This window comes from Neovison vison, chromosome 6 (assembly GCF_020171115.1).
Source record: "Neovison vison isolate M4711 chromosome 6, ASM_NN_V1, whole genome shotgun sequence".
NCBI lineage: Eukaryota > Metazoa > Chordata > Mammalia > Carnivora > Mustelidae > Neogale > Neogale vison.
In genome coordinates, this window is record NC_058096.1 from 115,116,483 (window position 1) to 115,139,291 (window position 22,809).

General features: G+C 39.7%; 1 protein-coding gene across 1 annotated transcript in view; it reads right to left on the minus strand.

Moving 5' to 3' along the window:
• ATP13A5 (ATPase 13A5) overlaps window positions 1–22,809 on the minus strand; it is a 102,749-nt gene that overhangs the window by 10,816 nt on the left and 69,124 nt on the right. The window contains exons 22-27 of the mRNA XM_044254822.1: window positions 20,469–20,511; window positions 18,449–18,558; window positions 15,013–15,109; window positions 12,309–12,381; window positions 3,312–3,486; window positions 342–544 (exon numbers count right to left, since the gene is read on the minus strand). Coding sequence (XP_044110757.1) covers window positions 342–544; window positions 3,312–3,486; window positions 12,309–12,381; window positions 15,013–15,109; window positions 18,449–18,558; window positions 20,469–20,511 — 701 coding nt within the window. The remainder of the gene's footprint in view (window positions 1–341; window positions 545–3,311; window positions 3,487–12,308; window positions 12,382–15,012; window positions 15,110–18,448; window positions 18,559–20,468; window positions 20,512–22,809) is intronic.

The following is a 22,809-nucleotide window of genomic DNA, read 5'->3' on the forward strand; positions in this document are numbered from 1 at the left end:
CATGTGTTTATCTGCCAATGAGTAGGTTACTGCCCAATCTTCTACCACCTATGAAATGTCCTTCAACACTCAATTTAAAAAAATTTAGAACAGAATTATATTTTTAATGACAAGGCAAATCCGAGAAAATAGAGAAAACTGAATAAAATAATGAAAAATGTGGATAGCTAGAAGGGGAACTTAGAAGAATGAATCAAGTCAAAACAGCATTATACAACCAGTAGAAATACCAGCGCTCCATTTTGGCATTCAGCCATCCCTTCATCACCGACCTGGGACTCTGGGAGGGTGGGGAAACGGAAAGAAAATGTGAAAAGAAAAATTAAACTTCATATACTCACAGTTTGTGTAGATGGGTTTTCGAAATGGCTTTCCCTTAGAAAAGATAAACGCCACTGTGATGCAGTTGATGGTGGCGATGGGCCACAGTGTGGTACTCTCAAAACTTAAAATTGAACCAGGAATCAGAGTCGCATTTCCAGTCCCATTTCTCTCCAAACTCACATTCGTTGAGAAATTACTTTGGTTGTCCAGAAAGCACTTACTACAAAAGAATTGCCAGCATTTATGGGATCTTTTATTCTATTTTTATCAGGTGGTAGGAAAAAAAAAAGTTTATCACTACCATGGGATCTCAGCTTTCAAATTGCTCCAGCCAGTAACCACCAGAACATATTTTGTTCACTTTTTGCAATGACAAAGCGGAAATAAAATTTAAAACAAGTCAAAATTATTCTTTGTCTAGCATTCCATTTAGAACACGTGATCTGTCTTGAAAGGACTTGGATGATAATTTTCTATGGCATTCCTTTCAATTCAGAATGAATGAACCATGGCTATCTGCGTGTGTGTGTGTGTGTGTATGGTTAGGTGTGTTGTCACACGTGTGCCTGTATGCATTAGAGTGAGCGTGTGTGTGTGTGTGTGTGTGTGTGTGTGTTGTCTTCTCTTCTGTGGACTTATGTAAGCCTACTGACTCAGGCCCTCAATTTGAATCTGCCCACTCTAATCCACTCTCATACTGAGGATCCAAACATGACCCTCTCCTGCTTCTGAGTGTCTATGGCTCTATTTTGCTAATAAATTAAGTTCCAGCTTCTCAGGCAAGCTCAGAAGATCTGTGTACTCTGGTCTCTATCGGCCTTCCTTCCCTTATCTTTTGACAGTCTCCTTATGCTCCTTTTATTCCAAACATAGGAATATTTTCTGTTCCCCAAATATCACAGTTTGCACACATCTGGGTCATGTACTCCATTCCCTCTCCACCCCTTTATCTGAACGGCTTTGTTTTTAGTTCACTGGCAAGCATAACTACCAGACTCCATTCTTGCCTCTAGCACTGAATTTAGCTCACTGCAATTATTCATTTGCATATTTTTATTTTCCATCTCAGGGATGAGAGTTCCTTGAATATGAACTGTCTCTTTTGGTTTTATTTTGTTATTGTTTTACTCAAATTTACAAATCCTTAGCACCTAGCACAGATATGCCACAGAATATTTGCTCAGAAAAGTACTTAACAGATGGGTTTTCCCAGTCCAGATTGATCTATTAGCAATATTCATTTTTTTAAATAATCAAACTTACAAATTAGTTTCTATCCACTTTCTTGTTCAGCTTGAAATTTTTACTCCTATAACTTGTTATAGATGAAATTAGTTCCCAAAAAATAGACTTAAGTCTTTTAATCCTTGGTTCCCTAGGGTCCTGAGATGTGTTTTCCATAGAGCAGAGGTTCAGTGACTATTTGCTGAACACATTAATCATCAGTAGCCACAAAGTGTTTTTGCACAAAGGGGACAGATAGACCAAAGGCCTGAATTATAGAGTTTAACATAAAAGTGTATCTAATCTGTTATACTTACATTGCAGATAAGAAAGTTAAGGCATAGCATAGCATAGCCGTTAGTGATAGAGGCAGGATTACCTATCCATCACCCTTGGGGCTATACGTTCTTGTCCTCCAGATTCAATCAGAATATTATCTCTGAGTACACACACTCCAATTAGGAGAAAAATCTTGTTTTGAGAAAAATCTGGTTATGAATTCTCACTCCAAGTAATACTTGAATTTCTGAATTTAGGATCTCAATGACAATCTGGGACATCATTTGATAGTTTTAAATCTTTCACTGATTCCTGGGGCTCGGCTCCTTCAGGATCACAGTAGAGTGTGTGTAAAGGAGTTTGTACAAGCCTTACTTCAAAAAGAGATGCTCCTTTTCTGCCTTTCCTTTGGAGGTCAGGCAGGTTTTGTCAGAAAAAACAAAGTTTGAATATCTATGGCATAGTTCACTACATTTTACCCTTAATTTATAGTTAAAGACTTTCCCTAAGTCTAGTGTTCAGTTAAATCAGAAAAATGGTACCATCTACTAACATATTATTCATTTGAAAAATGCAAATAAATTTAAACAAATATATCTGGTAAAACAGGGGTCAGCTGACTACAGCTCATTAGGTCAAATCCAACTCAACACCTCTTTTTGTAAATAAAGTTTTTTTTTTAATTAACATATAATATATTATTTGTTTCAAGGGTATAGATCTGTGATTCATCAGTCTTACACAGTTCACAGCACTCACCATAGCAAGTACCATCCCCATCTTTGTATAAACAAAGTTTTATTGGAACATGGTCACACCTACTTATTTACAGATTGTCTATGGCTGCTTTTCACTACAACAGTAGCACTGGGTAATTACAACAGAGATTGTCAGGTCCACAGAGCCTAAAATGTTTACTCTCTGACCCTCCACAAGAAACGTTTGCTGACCTCTGGTCTATATGATCTCCAAACCACCAGGGAATGAGTACATTCATTCAGTCAGCCAATGGTTGGGTCTACACATCAACAACAAATGTGAAGATCTTTTTCCACCCACTGCACATGGCTCACCCCAGGACTCTACCCATTAACTGTGTTCTGTGTTCTATCTGGTCATTGATATTTTGCAGTGTGGAGACACAACTTTTGTTAATTAAAAAGTTACGGACTGGGGAGAGGGACAAACCATAAGAGACTCCTAAACTCAGGAAACAAATTGAAGGTTGTTGGGGATCAGGGGACGGATAGGGTGGCTGGGTTATGGACATTGGGGAGGGTATGTGCTATGGTGAGTGCTGTGAATTGTGTAAGACTGATGATTCACAGACCTGTACCCCTAAAGCAAATAATATATTATATATTAATAAAATAAAAATCAATTAATTAATTAATTAAGGGTATATGTGCAAAACAAGTTGTACAATGACATTGCGGACTCATTGTATCACCTTCAGAAAGGAAAACTAAAAAACTGAACTTTACCTGTATCTGTAGACCTCACAATACCAGGGCTGCTGCTTCACGTAGAGAAATGCACAGATTTGCACAATGCAGGTGAAACAGGTGTTCAAAAAGACTGAGAGCAGCAAAGGTGGAGAAAGGAGCTGTCCTGCTGGTCGGTAAGAAGCCAGCTTTGGGTAGGCATGAGTTGAACTCACTGAAAAACAAATGCATTTTCCCCTATTATGATTTCATTATTGACAGTAAAAATTGGGATGCATCTTATCTCAAGACTTGCATTAGGGTTCAGAGTCAGCAAACATGAACGAGGCTTTATATCTAGATAAGCACATTGCCTAGGTGCATATCCAATGCTACCAGTCCCTGCCTCTTCCATGTTTTTGTTTCACCTTCAGAAATGAAAACCAATAGGTTTAAAAGTTCTGCTAATTATACATTTACCATGTTTCATGGTGCAAATATTTTCTCCATAACCAGACTGACCAGGAACGGTAGGTAAAATAGAGTGTGGCCTTTCACATGAATAAGCAGTACTACGATCTTTTAGTGGTGGGAAGGTGGGGAGTTAAGAAGAGGAGCATAACTGACTGGGCGGTTCAGTCAGTTAAGCATCTGCCTTTGGCTTAGGTCATGATCCCAAGGTCCTGGGATTGAATCCCCTGTCAGGCTCCTTGCTCAGCAGGGAGCCTGCTTCCCACTCTGCCTGCCTCTCCGCCTTCTTGTGCTTGTACTCTCTCTCTCTGAAAAATAAATGAATAAAATCTTCAAAAAAAAAAGTGGAGAATAAGAGGCATCAGGCTAGATTAATCTTTATATACTGGTGATTTTTTTTAAAAAAGCACTCATTTTATTATTCATTCAGTCAACATTCTCTATACTTCAGTGTAACAGGATAGATGCTAAAGGTATGTTCTGTTCCATCCTGGTTAAGTCGTAAGTGGAGAACTGCTAGAACACATTACACCTGGTCAGGGAAAAGAGTTCACAAGATAATCTTGCTTCCAGATGAGAGTGTTAAAATGTATTATAGTTTTGATCCTAAGGTGTTTTTTTTTTTAATTTAAAGGTTTGACAATAGGCAAAGGTTAAATAGAACAACTATAAGAAAAGATGACTGCATTCTTCGTAGAAGCCACATATTCTAACAAGCTGATGAAAATGGAATGTACTTTACTTCTTAGTGCATCACAGGAAAGAAGCATGGAAAGGTCAGGAATTAGATACAATGCATTCAAAGGTTTACATTATAGTCAGGTTTCAGTTCTTATCTTCATATCTATTGCCTTTTCCTTTTTTATAGCTGATCTCTGGTTTCTTTGATGTAAAGAAGAAAGTAGGGTATATATGATTAGGTTTGTGTTCATGCATGTAAGGGCAAGGCAGTAGGAGCAGGTGTCCAGTTTGGGATGATAACACTCTAAAGTAGGTCTTCAGTTTTCTCAGTGGGTTCTCAGGTAATCACATGGACCTTCTGGTACTTCATTTTCTCACGTAGAAAGTGAATGTGTAGGAATGTCTAAATGGTCTCCAAAGTCTCTCCTGACTCATTTACTCTAAAGCTCTATAACTATCTAAGGCTTTAGCTTTACCAATTTAATCAGTGTTTCCCCAGGAGGATCCTAGGCTATAGGCCATGGGGTATGCAGAGATGAAGAGGACATCTCATTTGCCCTGAAGAGCTTGAATTCTGATGGAAAAACACAGATGTGTTGTGTCATAAAGAATTTGGCCAACCTTTATTCCTAGATCCTAGGATGTATCCTCTAAATTGTTGGGATTTCTTGAGTTGACAAAAGTGTCTTTTTATTCATGGTAGCCCTGATGGTTTATGCAAACAAGATCACAGATGGTGGGACCAAAGAAAGTTGGTGATGAAGTGATGACTCAGGATGGAACTGGCCATCCCACAAAAAAAGCTAGAGATTGTGATCAACTTCATGGCCAATGATTCAACCAAACATGTCTACATAAGAAAAACCCAATAAAAATTCTAGACAAGACACCAAAGTTCAGGTGAGTACTGTTTGGTAATACTCTGCATATTGTCGCCATGGATGTGTCAGGAAAGTAGGGCAAACGGGCACCCCAGGAAGAGGACAATGGAAGTGTTGAGATCCTCCCACCATGGGATCCTTTCACCAGACCTCACCCTGTGTGTCTCTCCCTTTGGCTGGTTCTGATTTGTATCCCTTTGCTATAATGAAACTGTAATCCTATGTAGACCACTTTCCTGACTTTTGTGAGTTATTGATATGAATTACTGAACCTGAGGAGAAAATGAGAACCCCCACATTTGCAGCCAACTGGTCAAAAATGTGAATGGGACCCAAAACTTATGGCTGAGGTCTGAAGTAAGGACAGTCTTAAGAACGTTATGTCCTTAACTTGTGAAGTTTGGCATCACTCTGGGTAGTTGGTGTGAAAAGTCATTGCATGGCATGCAAGGAAGGGGCACACAGTGTGGCCTCTTGTCAATGCAAAGAGACTGTGCTCTGGCCAGAGAAGGCAGAGGCTGCCATGCTTGGAGTTTTTTCCACGTTCCTATACTCAAGGATGAAGATGGCTACAGAGTGCATGAAGAGGCTGTGGGTGATGGAGAGAGGTGCAACTGTATCTCTATGCATTTGACTCTACCTCTCCAGTCCTCCCTTTCTCAGATGCTCACTGAGTTTCTGACTTTTCTATTACCCAGACACCATACTGGCTTGAATTATTGGCCTCATGGTGGTAGAGTGCACTTTACCAGCCTTTAATTTCGGTTTCACTGTGTGATTTTCTGAGGCCAAAGCAATGTTTGCAGAGGTTTCAGGTGTGCTTGTGTGGCCAGCCTCACTCTCTGTGATCACAAGGAGAGCATGCCCAAGTCTGTCATTCCAGCCTGGCTCCAGAATGAAAAATGTGGAGCAGACCTGAATGAAACCCATAGCCTGGACCAAGACTACCTGATCTACGTCCTAAAGCTAATCCAATTCAGCTGACCTAGATGGGCTGAATGACAGTCTATCTACAGAGCAAGAGTGGGTATTGTAAGCCACAGAATTGTGGGGAGAGGTTTGTTATACAGTATTATTGTTGCAATAGCTGATTGAAGCAGAGTCCTTACATAATGATTATTTTAACCCTTCCTATATTAAAAATTCTAATGCTTTCTGATAGAGAATCTGAATATCTGATCACACACACACACACACACACAATAAATAAATAAAAGAAAAGACTAGCATTTTAGGGCCCCTATTATGTTCCAGAGGCTCTGTGAAGTGTCTTACAAACATTATTTCATTAAAAAGCAATGCAAGGGGCACATGTGTGACTCAGTCAGTTAAGCAACCAATTCGTGATTTCTGTTCAGGTCATGACCTCAGAGTTGAAAGATCAAGTCCTGCCTTGAGTTCTGTGATGGGCCTAGAGTCTGTTTCAGATTATCTCTCTGCCCCCCTACCCGCGCCTCTCTCTGACCCTATCCCTTGCTCATTCTCTCTCAAAATAAATAATAATAATAATAATAATAATAATAATAAATTTTTTAAAGTAATGCAAAATAGGTATTTCAGTTTTATTTTACAAGTGAAGAAACTGAGGTTCAGAGAAGTAGGGTCCCTTATTTAAAGACCCATAGTTGGTGAGCAACAGGGTGATATCAACTTAAGACTGCCTAATTATAAAGCCCCCCATTCTCTGTTCTATAGCACATTGCAGTAGCGTGGATTTCCTGAACTGAAAAGGATAAAATGAGGAGCACTACAATGCCAGCTTGTTATTTCTCAGCAGCCAGAACTTTTCTGGATAATCCAGGTTTCCTTAAAATGGTGATGATATATGTTATCATACTGTATGCAGAGGAATGTAAACCTGTGAAGTGCTCTATTTCATTCAGAATTAATCATTCCCTCCTCTGAGTTTCCACAGCCCATTACTCATTTTGCTGCTATGTAGTGAGAATGTCTTGCATTAAATGCAGTCATTTACACATGCACTCAGCAGACTGTGAACTCCCCGAAGGAGGAAACTTTGTCTCATCCCACTGTCTGTCCCTCGCTGAACCTGGTACAGGGCCTGCTAAGTAGGAAGACATTTTCAAAGTCTACTTTTTGGTTGTTCAGCATCATTTGGATATAAGGTAGGCATGCTTTTCCTAAACAGTTGGCTTAGCTTTATATAAAGGACATTTCAAGTCATGCACATCAAATTTTCAGAGGTTCCCAAACCCACCTAAACTACACGCAAAATTTTGAATAAGCTTCATGAGATTTTTAAGGTGAAAAGATCTATATCTTCCATGAATTCTCCAAAGGGACCAAGACCCCAAAAATGTGAGGAGTCCTTGAAGCACTGATGGAATTTATGTAAGAGAGGCATTTATATAATGGATGGGTTCCCTCCCACAGTCTTCTCTGGACACTGTCTCCATCCATATGCTGGAGTGGTTGGCCTAAATTGAGCTAAATTACATGACCTCATCTTTATTTACAGAAAGGACTGGCTTAGAAGTGGACATTTTACCTAAGTTAGGTCCATGAATTTTCTCTCCAAAATATTTGCAAAGGAGACACTGAGAGGCTGAGCTAATTAGCTGTCCAAAGACAAACAGAAAGGTTATGGAGGTTCAATAGTAGAGTCACCATTTAGGGTCATTTGCAAGGTGAATGAGTAGAAGTCACACAAAAACAATAAGAATAGAAAGAAGAAGAAAGAGATAAGATGGCCTCTTGGAAATAAAAAAAGGTGGCCTCTGTTTTCTACTCTTTAGTGCTCTAGACCTGCTCTGACCCCAGGTGCTTCTGAGTTTCTATTCTCAGATTTTTTTCTTTTGAGAATTATGTTCTTAAACATCCCCTTACTTCTTTTTTCTTGATCTAATTTGAGTGGGTTTTGTTAAAAAGAGTAGAGATGCAGCTAGAACAATTTCCTTTTATAATGACTTTGGTAACTTTTAGGGTCAAATTGGGCTTTAAGACATACATTTTCTTAATTGAGTTCTCTGACTTCATTTTACTTTTCTCCTTGATTTCCCTTTAACATATTATATCTTGTCTTATTAGCTGCTTTTGTGTTCTTAAAACCTATGGAAACAAGACAAAGTATATATAGATAAGCAAGTACCTAAATTAATTAAATATATTATGGTGGTGTCTTTGTCCTATACTAATTCAGGCTTGAGGTCAAAAGCCCTAATCCTGGAACCTGGAAAGGCAGGTTGATTGGTGAGTGTGATTTTACATTGATCGTCCAATTGCCAATGACTACTAACATCCACAGATGAATGTCCACAGTTCTCAGCCTGGAAGTCAGGTTCTGTGATCTGATCTGACTCACCTTCTCAAATTTTATCTCCTGCTGTTTTTTTTTTTCACATATCGTACAGTAGGGTCAAATTGAAAAACTCATGTTCCAGCTCTCTCTTGATCATGCTGCTTCATTCTACTTGAAGTACCCATCCTTTAGGAAAAGATTTTCAAAATCAGTCCTTCTTTTTCTATTCTGATGCAAATGTTACTTCTTCCATGAAGCAGTCCTTAGTATTTCTCTCTTTTCTTTGTTGCTAGCTCTTCCCTAACCCCAGATTTTCAGCAACAATCTCTCCTTTCTCTGAACTTCCAAAGCACCTGTTGTTTCTCTGTCACTCTCACCAAGGTGCCTGCCTTTTAGGTTCCCACATTAGGGCTTTTGACCTCAAGCTTAAATTAGTATGAAACAAAAACAACATCATCATGTATTAATTAACTTATGTACGTGCTTATCTATATATAGCCTGTCTTGTTCCCACAAGATTTTATAATCTCTCCTTTCTCTGAGCTCCCAAAGTATGCATTGTTTTCTGGCACTTACTACTTTTGACTTGCATTTCCTTATTCATGTATGTGAATCCCCCACTAAACTGTAAACTTCAGTGATCAGGCTTTTTATGTCCCAGACACACCTATGTGCCTAATATATAGTAGGAGATGACCACATCTAAGAGGATATTAAATGGGGCTTTTCCTTTGTTTGGGCCTTTCCTTGCTGAGCCTTATATTTGCTGACCATGAATGGTAAACGCTAACTGAATGAAAAGAGAGATGACGGCCTGTTTCTATTGCACCCACTCAGAGGGATCCATACTGGTCCCTCAACTGTAAGCACGCCCCTAACCCCAAGCAATTACCTATGTGCAGAATATATAAAACTACAGAAATTAAGAGATTTTTTAAAAGATTTTATTTATTTATTTGACAGACAGAGATCACAAGTAGGCGGAGAGGCAGGCAGAGAGAGATGGGGAAGCAGGCTGCCTGCTGAGCAGAGAGCCCCTTGAGGGGCTCCATCCTAGGACCCCGAGATCATGACCTGAGCTGAAGGCAGAGGCTTTAACCCACTGAGCCACTCAGGTGCCCCTAAGAGATTTTTTTTTTTTTTTAAGATTCTACCTATTTATTTGACAGACAGAGATCACAAGTAGGCAGAGAGGCAGGCATAGAGATAGAGGGGAAAGCAGGCTCCCCGTTGAGCAGAGAGCCCGATGCGGGGCTTGATCCCAGTGGGATCATGACCTGAGCCGAAGGCAGAGGCATTAACCCACTGAGCCACCCAGGCGCACCCCCCCCCCAAGAGATTTTTTAAAGGGAATTGTGAAGAGTAGCAAGAACTGTGATTTTCTTCCTGGCATCATTCCAATCCAACCCCTCCAGGAGAGACCTGAAGTATTTGGGGAGGCGGAGATTAGCTTGCTCATTCTGGTTGCAATACCAAAGGGAAAGACAGAAGGCAGCAGTGAGAGCAGGCTACATCCACTATCTGGTAGGTCAGGTAGAAACAATGGAAATGAGCCAGGCTAGAGTTGTCTCGGAAGGACTCTGCCCAGTGTGGGTAGAGGGCCGAGCAATAGAAAAAGGCTTCAGGTGCCTACCATTAGAAGGCAGCTCCTCAGAGGAATCCTGAGGAGTCAGAGAGTGAAAGCACCACCCATGTCAGGGAGTAGTCTAGTCCAGAGTAATTCGCAGGAATTTCTGAAGAGCCCAAGAACTCACCAGTGAGTCCCATGCCAATTTTAATCAATGATACTGCTTCAGCAATATTGAATATTTTTAAGCAATATGTATGATTTACTTGTGAACATGAATTTTAGATGGCTGCCATGTTAGAGGACACTTGATAGGACAGATTAAAATATCCCCATGTAAGTAAAAAGTCATTGGCTCTTGTTGCTCCTAGAGTCCCTAAAGCAAGAGTGGAGAGTAAGCAACACAAGCGGAGTAGAGACCATGGCCTTCTCTCCCATTGCTTGCTCCAAGGTCAGGCTTGATCTAGAGGAAGAAAAAGTCTGAACTGGATGAAAACATGAAATGTTAGCTTACAATGTCTAGACTAATGTCTAAAGATGAGATCATTTTAATACCTGATACTGACAAGGAAATGATCTGCCTGTGGGATGACTGGGCTTGCAGTAATGGAAAAACAATAGTGATTGAAAGCAGAGGATAAAAAAACAAACACTGAGGTGTGTGGGTGGCTCAGTCAGTTAAACATCCAACTCTTGATTTCTTCTCAGTGTTGTGAGACTGAGCCCCTCATCAGGTTCCCTCCAGCTCAGAGCCTGCTTGAGATTCTCCCTCTTCTTCCTCTGCCCCTCCCCCCGTCTCTTTCTCTCTTTCTGTTTTTCTATCTCTCTCAAACAAATAACTAAATAAATAAAATCTTTAAAAAATACCCCAAACACACTATCCATATTTTTGGATTTCTAATCAATCTACTTGTACTTAGTCTAATTATATTCAAGGTTCGCTGAGTTAGCCAGTCATTTCGAAAGAAGAATAAAAGACTAGGTGCAAGGTGATAGCATTCATGTTGTGACAAGGGCTTACAGTGTGTGGCACACTGCTGTACACGTCACATGCATTGTTTTGTCTGATCCTCTCAACCCTAGGAGGATATCTCATATCAGGAAATTATTTCATGAATAGTTTGCCAAAGTTTGCAAAGATAGGGAGTGATCAAAAATGGCCATGGCCTTCTCCACCATGCTACTGCCTTCTAGCTTAGCCCCTAGAACTTCCTGGTGTATTTTTGTGGTTTTTTGTTTTGTTTTGTTTTGTTTTTTTAGCATCATCGACCATGTTCACAAATAAATCATACAAATTACTTAAAAATGTCCAACACTGCAAAAGCAATATCACCGATTCAAAATGTTCCAGTCGTGTGACTATTAATAAAACACAGAAAATATGTTAATGGACTATTAATATATATTTCAGCCTGAAGAATCAAAACTGATGTTACTTACATCTCTAATGCTGGTAACTTCTGTCATCGGTTTGATATAATAAATGATTTCTGTATCAGTTTCATGTTTTAAGATGTTACATGAAAATTCTTAAGGTTATTAATATCCTGCATTGCCTGATGTTTAATCTGTTAGTTTTCATAACACTTCCATTGTTGAACAAGGAAAAAGAGATGACTATGTCATTCTTTTTCTTTGCTCTCTGTTGAGGTAGTCACCTTTCTTGCTTATTAAGAGTTAGTATGAAGCCCTGAGTTCTTTGATAGGAAATACTTTATCAGTGTCATCTCAAAGGAAGGAAATGAGCAATAGCTACTGTGAGCCACACCTTGCTTTTGATAGAATTCCTAGAATTAAATGCTAGCATTTGTTTTCACATGTCAAAGACCTAGCAAAAATCTGGTTTTACGTCAATGTGAAGTATAGCTGAATAATAGAAAGTGACCTTTGGGTTTTAAAGATTTCCCTTTCTAGATTTCTTGTACATTTTTCTATGTAAAAGACACACACCTATGAAGAACTCAGAATACATTGATCATTTTATGAGATTAAGACCTATTTGCTATCAGGATGTTTTAGTGCCAGATCTGAGGACTTCAAGACTCAAATTACTCCAACACCTCTTTCAAAAAACTCACAGGTGATGTGGTTTTAGTACATAAAGGTGCATCTTTCTCAGAAGCTTCGGTTTATGTGAGCATTTCTGAAGTGTCACGGATAAATAAAGATAATTCTGTTTACTTTGCTAAAACACTTACTTGTTAAACAGACCATCAAAGTAATGGCTACATCTTGCATGAGGTACTGGTAATTCCCAAAGAGCTGTAGTTGCTGAAAAGGAAATAAAAGTAAATATAAAGGGACGCCTGAGTGGCTCAGTCAGTTGAGCATCCAACTCCTGGCTTTGGCTCTGGTCACGATCTCAGGGTCATGGGATTGAGCTCCACCTCTGTCTCTGCATTCAGTGCATAATCTGCTTGAGATTCTCTCTCTCCCTCTGTCTATGTCCCTCCCTCCCCAGGCTCTCTTTCTCTCTCTCTCTAAAAATAAATAAATAACTAAATCTTGAACAAAAATTAAATGGAAGAGTTGCTTCTGCCATTGCAGCATTGTTATTACTGCCAAAAATCTTTCTGAAAGTAGTCAGGAAGCAACAGTTATTTTTCTTTCCTCTTTAAAAAGGAAGTAATTTACCTACAACCTTTAGCATCTCATTGGAGAGAATGAAACCAGATGACAATTTTTGCAGTGTTTACCTTAACTTCATGTTAGCAATGAGAGTCAGCCAGTTGGGAAACACCCTCTTTATTGGCCACAGTAATCTGGCAGCTGCTGTCTCAGCCTGGACAGTTGAATTCTCAACATAAGATACCCACTGGGAACGTCAAACTTAAAATTTTGAAATCCAAGCCACGAATCATTCAACAGGTATTACTCTCCATCTTTATCCATAGATTGAGTTCACAATATCATTCTCTTGGGGTTCATTCACTTTCACAAACTGAACAAGTACTCCCTACCCCAAGTAAGCCCATTGCAGACTTCAGTCTGGTATGCTTGACTTCCTAGGTTTGTATAGACACAGAACTTGTCTGAAGTTACGTTTATGGAGTCTTATGTAAAGGTCAACTCATTACCACCAGAAACATACTTTGCAATACCTGTTGCAACCAGCTGTTTCTCTGCTTCATGGCTGCTGACTGAACACTAAATTATGATTTGAACCATTGGGGACCATATTTATGCGAATAAGAAGTATTTCTGGATTTTTAGAGTGTGAACCCAAGACCCTGAAGTTTCTAATTAAAGGTTTATTGTGGGGTGAGGGGGCGCACCTCGGTGGCTCAGTTGGTTTAAGCATTTGCCTTTGGCTCCGTCATGATTCCAGAGTCCCAGGATTGAGCCCCGCATCAGGCTCTCTGCTCAGCAGGGAGTCTACTTCTCCCTCTGCTCTCCACCCTGCTGGTGCTCACTCTCTTTCTCTCTCTCTCAAATCAATAAGAAAAATCTTTTAAAAAAAAAGAAAGTCTTTGGGGAACACTTTTATTTAAGCCCAGACCATCAGAGTGAATGGCTGCAGAGTGGCCTATCTCTATGTGGACATGACTTTATGCATAAAGACTTGGAACTGAGAAGTCTTTCATATTTTTGAGAAGACATAAATTGTTCCTCATCCCCATAAATTGTTCCCCAAGGTTCTCACCCTCCAACTCTCTCTCTATCTTCCTACATTTCTTCCTCATATCTTTTCCTTTCTTTTCCCCTCAGAATGCAGGTGAGATGCAACAGGGAGAAATTTCCCAATGCAGCCTTAGTTTTTGTTCTAGAAGCTGCTTTCCTAGAACTTTGGAAATCTGCCAACCTGATTTCCCAGAGGCACATAAGGGCTTGGCCAAGGGCAAAATCTAAGGTGCTCTTAGTGATAGAGGTAGAACTTGAATCTAGGTTTCCTGACTCTCAACCCAGTTCCTATTTCTAATCTGCCTGGTTGCCACTTAGCCCTCTGCGTATGATTCTTGCACACAACAGCCCACCAGATGCTAGAGGCCTGTGGTCCTCTCGTTCATCTCTCAAATGTCTCAGAAAAACAGTATAATAATTGCCTCCTTGAAGTGTTCCCTGAGGCTGTTGGATCATCTCACTGTAGAGCAAGCTATGACTGAATTAATGAAGATTACTTTTGACTTATACATATTTCTTCCATACAGTTAGTTAATTTTAAAATGTTCATTTTTTATTATTTAATTTCAAAAATCTTTTTTAAAAGTTTTTTAAATAGGGACACCTGGGTGGCTCAGTCAGTTAACTGTCTGCCTTCCACTCAGGTCATGATCCTGGGGTCCTGCGATTGAGCCCCACATCGGGCTCCCTGCTCAGTGGAGAGTCTACTCCTCTCTCTTCCTCTGCTTCTCTCTCTCTCTCTCTCTCTCTGTTAAATAAATAAATAAATGTCTTTAAAAATTTTTTAAATACTAATCCTTCGCTAATGACATGTCGAAGTGTGTACGTTCTGACCAGGTTCAGCAGTAAATTTCTGGTCTGAGTTTTTCTAATTCTTGGTGCTTCAAGGTCAAATTCAAAAACTTCTCTTTCTTTTTATCTCCTCTTAGTCTTTTGTCAAAAATATTCCATAGTTGGAAACTGATGCATTTCCTGCTGAGTTATATTTAGGCTGTTCTGAAGCTCTCTTCATATTCCAAGTAAAGAAATAGATGCTCAAGAGGTCAAGTGTCTCCAGTTATCTAGAAAAAACAACACTCCTAGAAAACTGATCCCCAGCTACTTATTTCTAGCTCCATGTGTCATGTGCAGTTATGCCAAGTTCCCAAGTTTGCAGACATCTATTTTGAGAAATGTCATTTATTTATAAAACATTAAATCCCATGTAGGAGCCACACCCCAAAGAATAAACCAAGGATGTAAATGCAATTAAAACTGGGAAGAAATTATTTAGGTTCATACCCAATAGAGCAGTGAAGTACTAATAAACTGGATTATGCCGTACATGGTCAAGTATTTAAATACCCCAAAGGATGAAACCAGAGCAGCTCGGCCTTCTCTGTTTGAGAAAAAAAAAATAAAAATAACTGGTTATGCATGATATACATTTCTCAATCTCTTATATTTCAAACAGAGTTCAAGTTTAATAGCTTGTTGATATACATTCACTTAATCAGTGATTCATCCTCTCGATTATTTATTAAAGCGCTCATTTGCTCATTCATTCTCTGCTTCAATCATGACCTCACTCACTGACTCATGCACACACTCTTATTTAGGACTGATGAGGTACCAACATTCTGCTTAGAGTTGTGGAGGATATAAACGAATCAGGCACAGTCTTTATTTTCAGTGAATCAAAAAGATTAACATGGATATTATAAACACAAGACATCATGATAAGGTGCAAAATGTCAAGCTTTGACTCGACTGTGACTCGTTACATCCTAACAACTTGCTTCTGAGAACTGAACTGTGTACATTTTAGAGTCCCACAGAGACTTCACGCTAAAGGACAGGTGTTCTCGCATATTAGGAAGCATGGCTATGACTCCAATATGTGAGATGAATGGGGTTTTGTTAGTTTCAATGCTCCAGGAAGATCCCATGGTAATAATCTGAGCTGGTATGGAGTTCAAAAGACATAAAAACAACAGTAGAAACTGCAGGTTAAAAAGTAAGTATTTCCCTTTTAAAAATGGCGTTTGAGCTCTTATTCCCTTAACTGAGGCTTGTTTCAGTAGTGGATGATGACAGGCAAAGAAGACAGTGTGGGGCAGGAGCTCACAATGGAGGAGTGAGGAAACCTGACAAATAACCCCTCCTGTAGCCTGCTTTTGTCATGACAGAAGTGAATTCACATGGGAGGCAGCCCACGTCCTCCCTCCGTGGCATGGACATCTGCACCACTTGAACATTTTGTCAAAGGAAGGGGTACCTGAGAAGGAAAACCTTAAAAGCCAAACTAGTAACCGCTTCGCCTTAGACATGATGAGAAGGTTTGGGAGAGATGGGCCAGGATGCCTTGGCCAGATGTTTTCCACCAGTTTTAAGGCACTGCCATTTGTTTTCAGTGCAGAATGGAGCAACCCACAAGCTGAGGAGGGGCCAGCATGTGAAGCCTGGACCAATTTCTCGCATAAACGTTGTGGTTTCATCCTTTTTATCCTTCTGTGTGTACCTTTCCAGAAAAAAATGAAAGCACCCAGATTCAAAGGCAAGTGCAAAAAGCCATTTTGAGGAAAGTATAAGGGAGGTTTGCACAGGCCTCCAAAATTACCGCTATCCCTAATGATGATGAATTTTAAGAAGCTAACTCATCATTTATGCATTCCACAACCATTCCTCGAATGTTCTGATGTATCCAGCCTAGTACTGGGCATGATAATACAAAAAGGAATGAGGTACAGTCCTTGTCCTGAAGGGCTTCAACTAGAGAAACAAGTCAATCATGTTTCAAAAGATACAAATGAGAACCTGTGGATCTACGCATCTAAAACGGTACCTCGGGTGGGGAGGATGCTTTCCCAGGAATAAGCATACATCAAGGATAGCAAGGGTAAAATGAACCTAACAGAGCTGAACCATACCTAATTTTTATGAATCTATGAAATATAAAAGCAAAAACCTTCCACCCTGAAGTCTTACTAAACCATCTGCCTCTAGAGAAATTTTACATCATGACTTGGATCTTAAAATACTACACTGCATTCACAAATGCATTAGGTCACATGTGTGAGACAGAGCATCTGAAGTTCAAATGTTGCTGCCTTTGGATGGATCAAGTAGGAACTTTGTGCAACTGTCCAAGAGTTTAAACTCTCTCCACACTTGGCACTCCAGCTTACCCTGTGTAACTCCCACCTGAGAAGCTCCTGAGCCCAACTGGGCCATTGGGTTTCTACACTCCCAAGTCAAAGCCCCATTGCTAAACATGGAATATTCTCCCACCTCCTTCCTGTTTACACATGTTCTGTCCCTCCTTCAAGTTCCAACTCCCCTACTGAAATCTTCCTTTCTGGGTTAAGTCATCAACCTGAACTACTGGAAAAATTACCATATTGTTAGGGCATTAATTCATTAAAACTAATTTGCTGAACACTTCTCAATTATCAGGCAGAAGATTCTCTGTTCTAGGATTAGATTTCTATCTATCTGTACCTTTACTAGGATGTGAGTCTTCCAGGGCAAGATTGGTCTCATCCTTCATCCACTACATTTCCAAGCACAATATTTTAAAAAGCTCCATGAGTTGTGTTGATGATGGAAGGCATGATCTAGGGAATGGGTCGTGGGCACTGTCATTTTGCAGTTGCCATAATATAAACCAAAGTTAAGACAGTAGAGAGAGTAAGGAAAGGGCTTGGAGAGAGTCTCTGAAAGATCAGGAAAACACAATGCTTGCTTGGCTATGGATAAAGAAGGGAAAGAGTTCAAAATGCTCCGAGGTTCTCAGGGCTCTAAGGACCAGAGAACAAAGGAGTTAGGAAGAGGAGATGTTCTGGAGGCAGGGGAGGTGCTGATGTTTCAGGGTGTGGAAGGACATAGGTACAAGCATCCTGGGATCAGGTAGATGTGTCAAGCTATCTCGCTGCTATGCAAACAGACGCGGGTGTGGAAAAAATTGCACTGGAATATTTAGGCCAATGACTCCTTCTAGTAGTTGCCCATTCAGATGCACAGATGCACCAAGGGACATACTGGAGAACTTCAGGATCATCCTTTTTGAATAAATCTCAAGTTTTGGTGCTTTCAGACCACTGGTTGTGAATATAGACTGAAGCTACCCCACCGTGTTACAGGTGAATAAGATTTGTGAACAAAACATAAAACTTAATGTTTTATTTTTAACTACATTTCAAATATGAGTAGAGACAAAATCAGCAATGAGAGTTGAGTGGAGGTGAGGGACCTACTGAGAAAATCAAGTTTTTATTCCTTAACCTTCCCTCAAATGTAGTCTTCCATGTGATCATTTTGGATTTTTGCTGATTTGTATCTTAAAGACGTAACACGGTTTGGGGAAGTTATCTGATGCAGTATTCCCTTTGTGCTTCCTCACCCACCCCAATCCTAGGGAGGAAGGTTCCAGTATATACCCAACATATAAAATAAGGAAGAGGAGAAGTAAGAAATGCAACTATTTTTTAAATATCAACTCTACCTATCAACTCTTCACATGGCATAGGCTTTCATCTTGTAAGCCTCAGCAAAAGTCACTTTTTGGGTGGCTGTTACCAGCATTCCCAAGCACTGATGGTCCCTTAATTGGTGCTCTGATAACATTTTACCCATACCTCTGTTGGGACATTTATCGCTTTAAATTGTGTTGAATTCTGCCCAGAGTCAGACCAGGAGCCCATCAGTCATGAGGGTGGAAGGGGAAGTAGTGGCTTACTTGATGAGCTGAGGCACACACTTGATGTTGGCTATTTTCGAGGTGAAATGGGAGGCCACAGATGCTTCCTGCTCTGACAGCGAAATGCCTGCGTGAGCCATTTTCAAAGCCTAGAATGACAAGTCCACATTACACCCAGGACTCCTCAGGCCACGTTCTAACTCTTCCAACTCCACAAGGCTATTCTTCACATTGTCGAGTTTATAACACTGTAAACTTCCAGCCCTGGGTTTGTGCTTATGCTGTTCCCCCACCTGGAGTACCCTCCCTCTCCTGATCCAGAAAGTCATCAACTGAAGAGGGACCAGCTAAACAATGACCTCAGTGTAGGAGAGTGGTGGGTGTGTTCGTGTGTGTTTGTGTGTGTGCGCGCGCGCCTTGGTTGCAGGGATGTAGATGTGAAAAGAAAATGGAAGCATTCATTCAAATAGTCCATGAAAAAGATGACAGCATTTGAGTGGACATTTGTGGGGGCTGTCACAGTTCTTACCACTCAGCAGGCTATCTTCATGAACAAAAGGAAAAGCTATCTAATCCTCATCTTTTCCTGGGTATCCTGATCTAGCCAACCAGCTAACTGCTGGGATGAAGTACGGGACGGAAAGCATCTGCACTGGAGACAGGGACTGGATCATATACATCACAGATCACTCCAGGACATGTGTTTCCTCACTGAAATAAAGGCTAATTCATTCTCATCAAGACGAGAAGCAGCCCAGAGAGTGTACAGAACAGACAATGGCTAATTAGCAGGCCAGCAAGTTCCTAATCCTACAAGAATTTTATGAGCATAAAATGGGATTTCGTACTTCTGTAGTTTTTAGTATGCAAAGTACCTTGTTACCACAGCCAGTACATGCTAAATTCCTATTCAATAAATATTAGAATATTTGCTTCTTCCTCTTTTCTCCTTTAGTATTTAGTTTCTTTATTACATATTTTAGGACTATCTACTTTATGCTTCGGTTAATATTATGCAAGATTCTTACCCTGACTAGATAATGAATTTTAAGGAGACAGAGACTATGTCCTTTTTAACACTTATTATTTCTTTTGTACTAAATTCTACATAACTATGGCAATGGGTACTCGTTTTTGAAAAGCAGACTAACAACTGGCTTCTCATGAAGCATAAGGTAGAAAAATGTGTAAGAGATCTTTAAGTGTGAGCAGTTTTTCCATAGCACTTTGAAGAAAATATGTAAAAAGAAAGTAAAACAACTACTCAGATCTCAAGTATCTAATAGACTTTAGAAATACAAAGCAATACTCCTCAGTTTTGTACTGAAAATTTTGTACTAAAAATATTTTCTTATTTTCAAGGTAGGCTATGATTTCAACATATCTTCAAAACTCAGAATCCAAAATATGTGCTGCCTTCTATTGTGCATGGAATGCAATCTGCTGAGAATCATTAATTAAGGCTTGCTATAGTTTGTAATAGCCAAATAGTTTGGTCTATGATTTCACTGATGGTAAGAATTTGGGGTTAAAGACAACTTTTAAAAACTAACCTTGGGGAAGTTTAGCAGGGGAAAAATGCAGTTTATACATAATTCAAAACTTTAAACCATCTGTTTCAAATGTTTTCTTCACTAAGCCTTTACCAAGTTGTGTGACTTAAGACAAAATAAATAAATAAATAAAAATGAAAATGAAACAAAAGAGAAGAAAAAGAAAGAGAATAAAGAATTCATCTCCTTGAGATTCACTTCTGTATTGGTAACATGAGCGATTTAAACCAGCTCATCGTGATAAGTCTCTTCTGGGTCTGAACCACAGGAGTCTAAGTAGACTTTCATTGTCCTTCTTATTCTAGGAGTTGTCAGAAAACAGAAATGGCTCATCTGACTTTACGCCTCTCAGTGTCCAGCTCACACTCGGGTGTGGGGAATGTAAACAGCAGACTGATGAAGTGATTGCTGACAGAAGGGTGAAGAGACAGACCCTGGGGAACTATGGGGTCCTCGAGAGGGACAGTAGGGAACCACCTGCATTGGTTGAAGTCATTTCTACTCACCCCACAGTCATTAGCCCCATCTCCACACATGGCCACATAGTAACTGCAAGGAAAACCATGAGAAAAATTAATACCTTAATGCCTCACTTGGATAATTTTCATCACAACCAATTTGCATGCAGTGTGTGTGTGTGTGTGTGTGTGTGTTTTGAACACATGTGGAATCAGGCTGACAGAAAATGACTGGGAGAGAAGTATTCCTAGACAAATAAGGCCATTGTGTTATCTAAATTGTTTCAATCACATAGAAAGTAGAGTGATTCTGCCAAAGACATTTACCAAGATGAATATACATTTTGTAAGAAGTCTTGGGTGATTGTATCAACTAGGGCTAAGCCTTAGAGCGTGCAACCATAATCATAGCACTTTCCACACCTAACACACAGATAGAACATAATCCATCTGTGTTTTGGTGGCTGACAGCATGGAAACCTCAGAGTTTAGACATGAGGAGGAGAAACACTTTTTGGAAATGGTTGAACAGATAAAACCAGAGACATAGACACATAATCTTGGTGCAACCTGGAGTGATATGAGATAACATGTTATACCAGTTGATGTGCAAACACAATGATTTAAATAGAAGGTAAATATAAAGCTGTTGCCAAAGAAAAGGAATTTCTGATGCAGGACATACTCTGTCTTCTCTTATAGGTTAAATAATACATTATGGGTATTGATTAATGGCAATACTATTAAAGGTTCAGAGACAATTTGCCAGAAACACACAAAATAACAAAATTAATACAGGCAAAAAATGAAGTTCTCAGAAATTTCCTTATTATTAGTTGAAACATAAGAAATATTCATTTTTTTAAGTCTAAAATGGTCAAATGTAAACAAACTCATGAGGTTTGAACAAACTCATGAGGTTGGCTGGGAGACATGAAGATCCCCCATGAACATTTCCACACACATGACCACACACATTTGCTGAAGTGGTTTCCTTTCTTCAGGCTTGAAGCCCATGATTAGTCTTTATGTCACACAAAGAATCTTACATCCTCTAGTGTTCCCTGAATGCAGACAAGAACCTGGACAACTTTATGTGCATTGTCAGTGATAAAGACAGGAGGAGTAAGATGGGGAAATCAAGAAGGGGGTTCATTCTGAGACAGCATCTATCTTCCTGAATCGATTTTAAAGGGAATATAGCTTTTCAAAAGTAAGCATATAAATTGGTAAAATATCTTAGGCATTTGAGAAAGGTAAAATCACTTTCTTCAGCCACTATCATATAATGACCATGTAAGTAAAATAGTCATTTTAGACACTGGTTATTAACCCAGCTTCAAGGCATAATAGGAGTTGGTAGGCAGTTTCTTTAAACTTCCCTAAGAATGTTTTGACAACAAAAAATAATAGTGAAAGTCAGTCTCCTGATTTTACCTACTACTTCTTGGCAATTATGTGACGTTTCACTATTTTCTTTTCCTTTTTACTTTCCTGAAGTCTGTAGCCCAGAAATTTTAACATTCCCAGAAAGCTATAGGTAGGTCTGGTCTCAAGAACTATTTTGTTCTGATGTGACTCGGTCGTCTCTATTTTTAAAAACATAAGAAAGGACTTTTTTTTTTCTTTTTTTTTTTTGCCTCTATACCCAAACCCCTGCCAGGGCCGGATACAGTGAAAATATCACTCCACCTCCTTCCTGGAAGACCTGAAATTATTCACCTATCCTCTAATGAACCAACCTTAAATAATCCCAGGTGACAACTCCAACACTTCCCCATTTTTCCTGTTTTAAACTGTACAAGCCCCTATTTTTTCTATTCTCCACATTCAAGCCAAGAATCTTCCTCTACGTTATGCTGTAGAGGAACGCTGTCTGGGGTAGGCAGCTTCCAAAATGGCTCTCTGCGATTGCCACCTCTTGGTATTCATAATGTTGTTTAAGTTCCTCCTTCAGTGTGGGCTGGACCTACTGACTCGTTTCTCATGAAGAGAATACAGCAAAAGTGATGGGATATCACTTGTAAGATGAGGTTATTAAAAATGGTGATCTTACTCTCTGTCTCTCTTGCTCACTCTTGTGGAAGCTAGCCACCACACTGTGAACTGCTTTATGAAATGACCTGTGTAGCAAGGAACTGTGGATGGCTTCTGTCCAACAGCCAATAGAAAACTAGGACTCTTAGCCCAACCACACACAAGGAACTAAATCCTGCCAACCACATGCAAGGGAAACTGGTGGAAGTCCCCTCCAACTCCAGCGTTGAGGGAGCTGCTGTCCTGGCAGACCTTTGATGTCAGTCTTGTGAGAGGCCCCGAGCCAGAAGATTCCACTCAGTACACTTGGGTTTCTGACCCATAGAAATGAAAAATAATAAATAGTGTTATT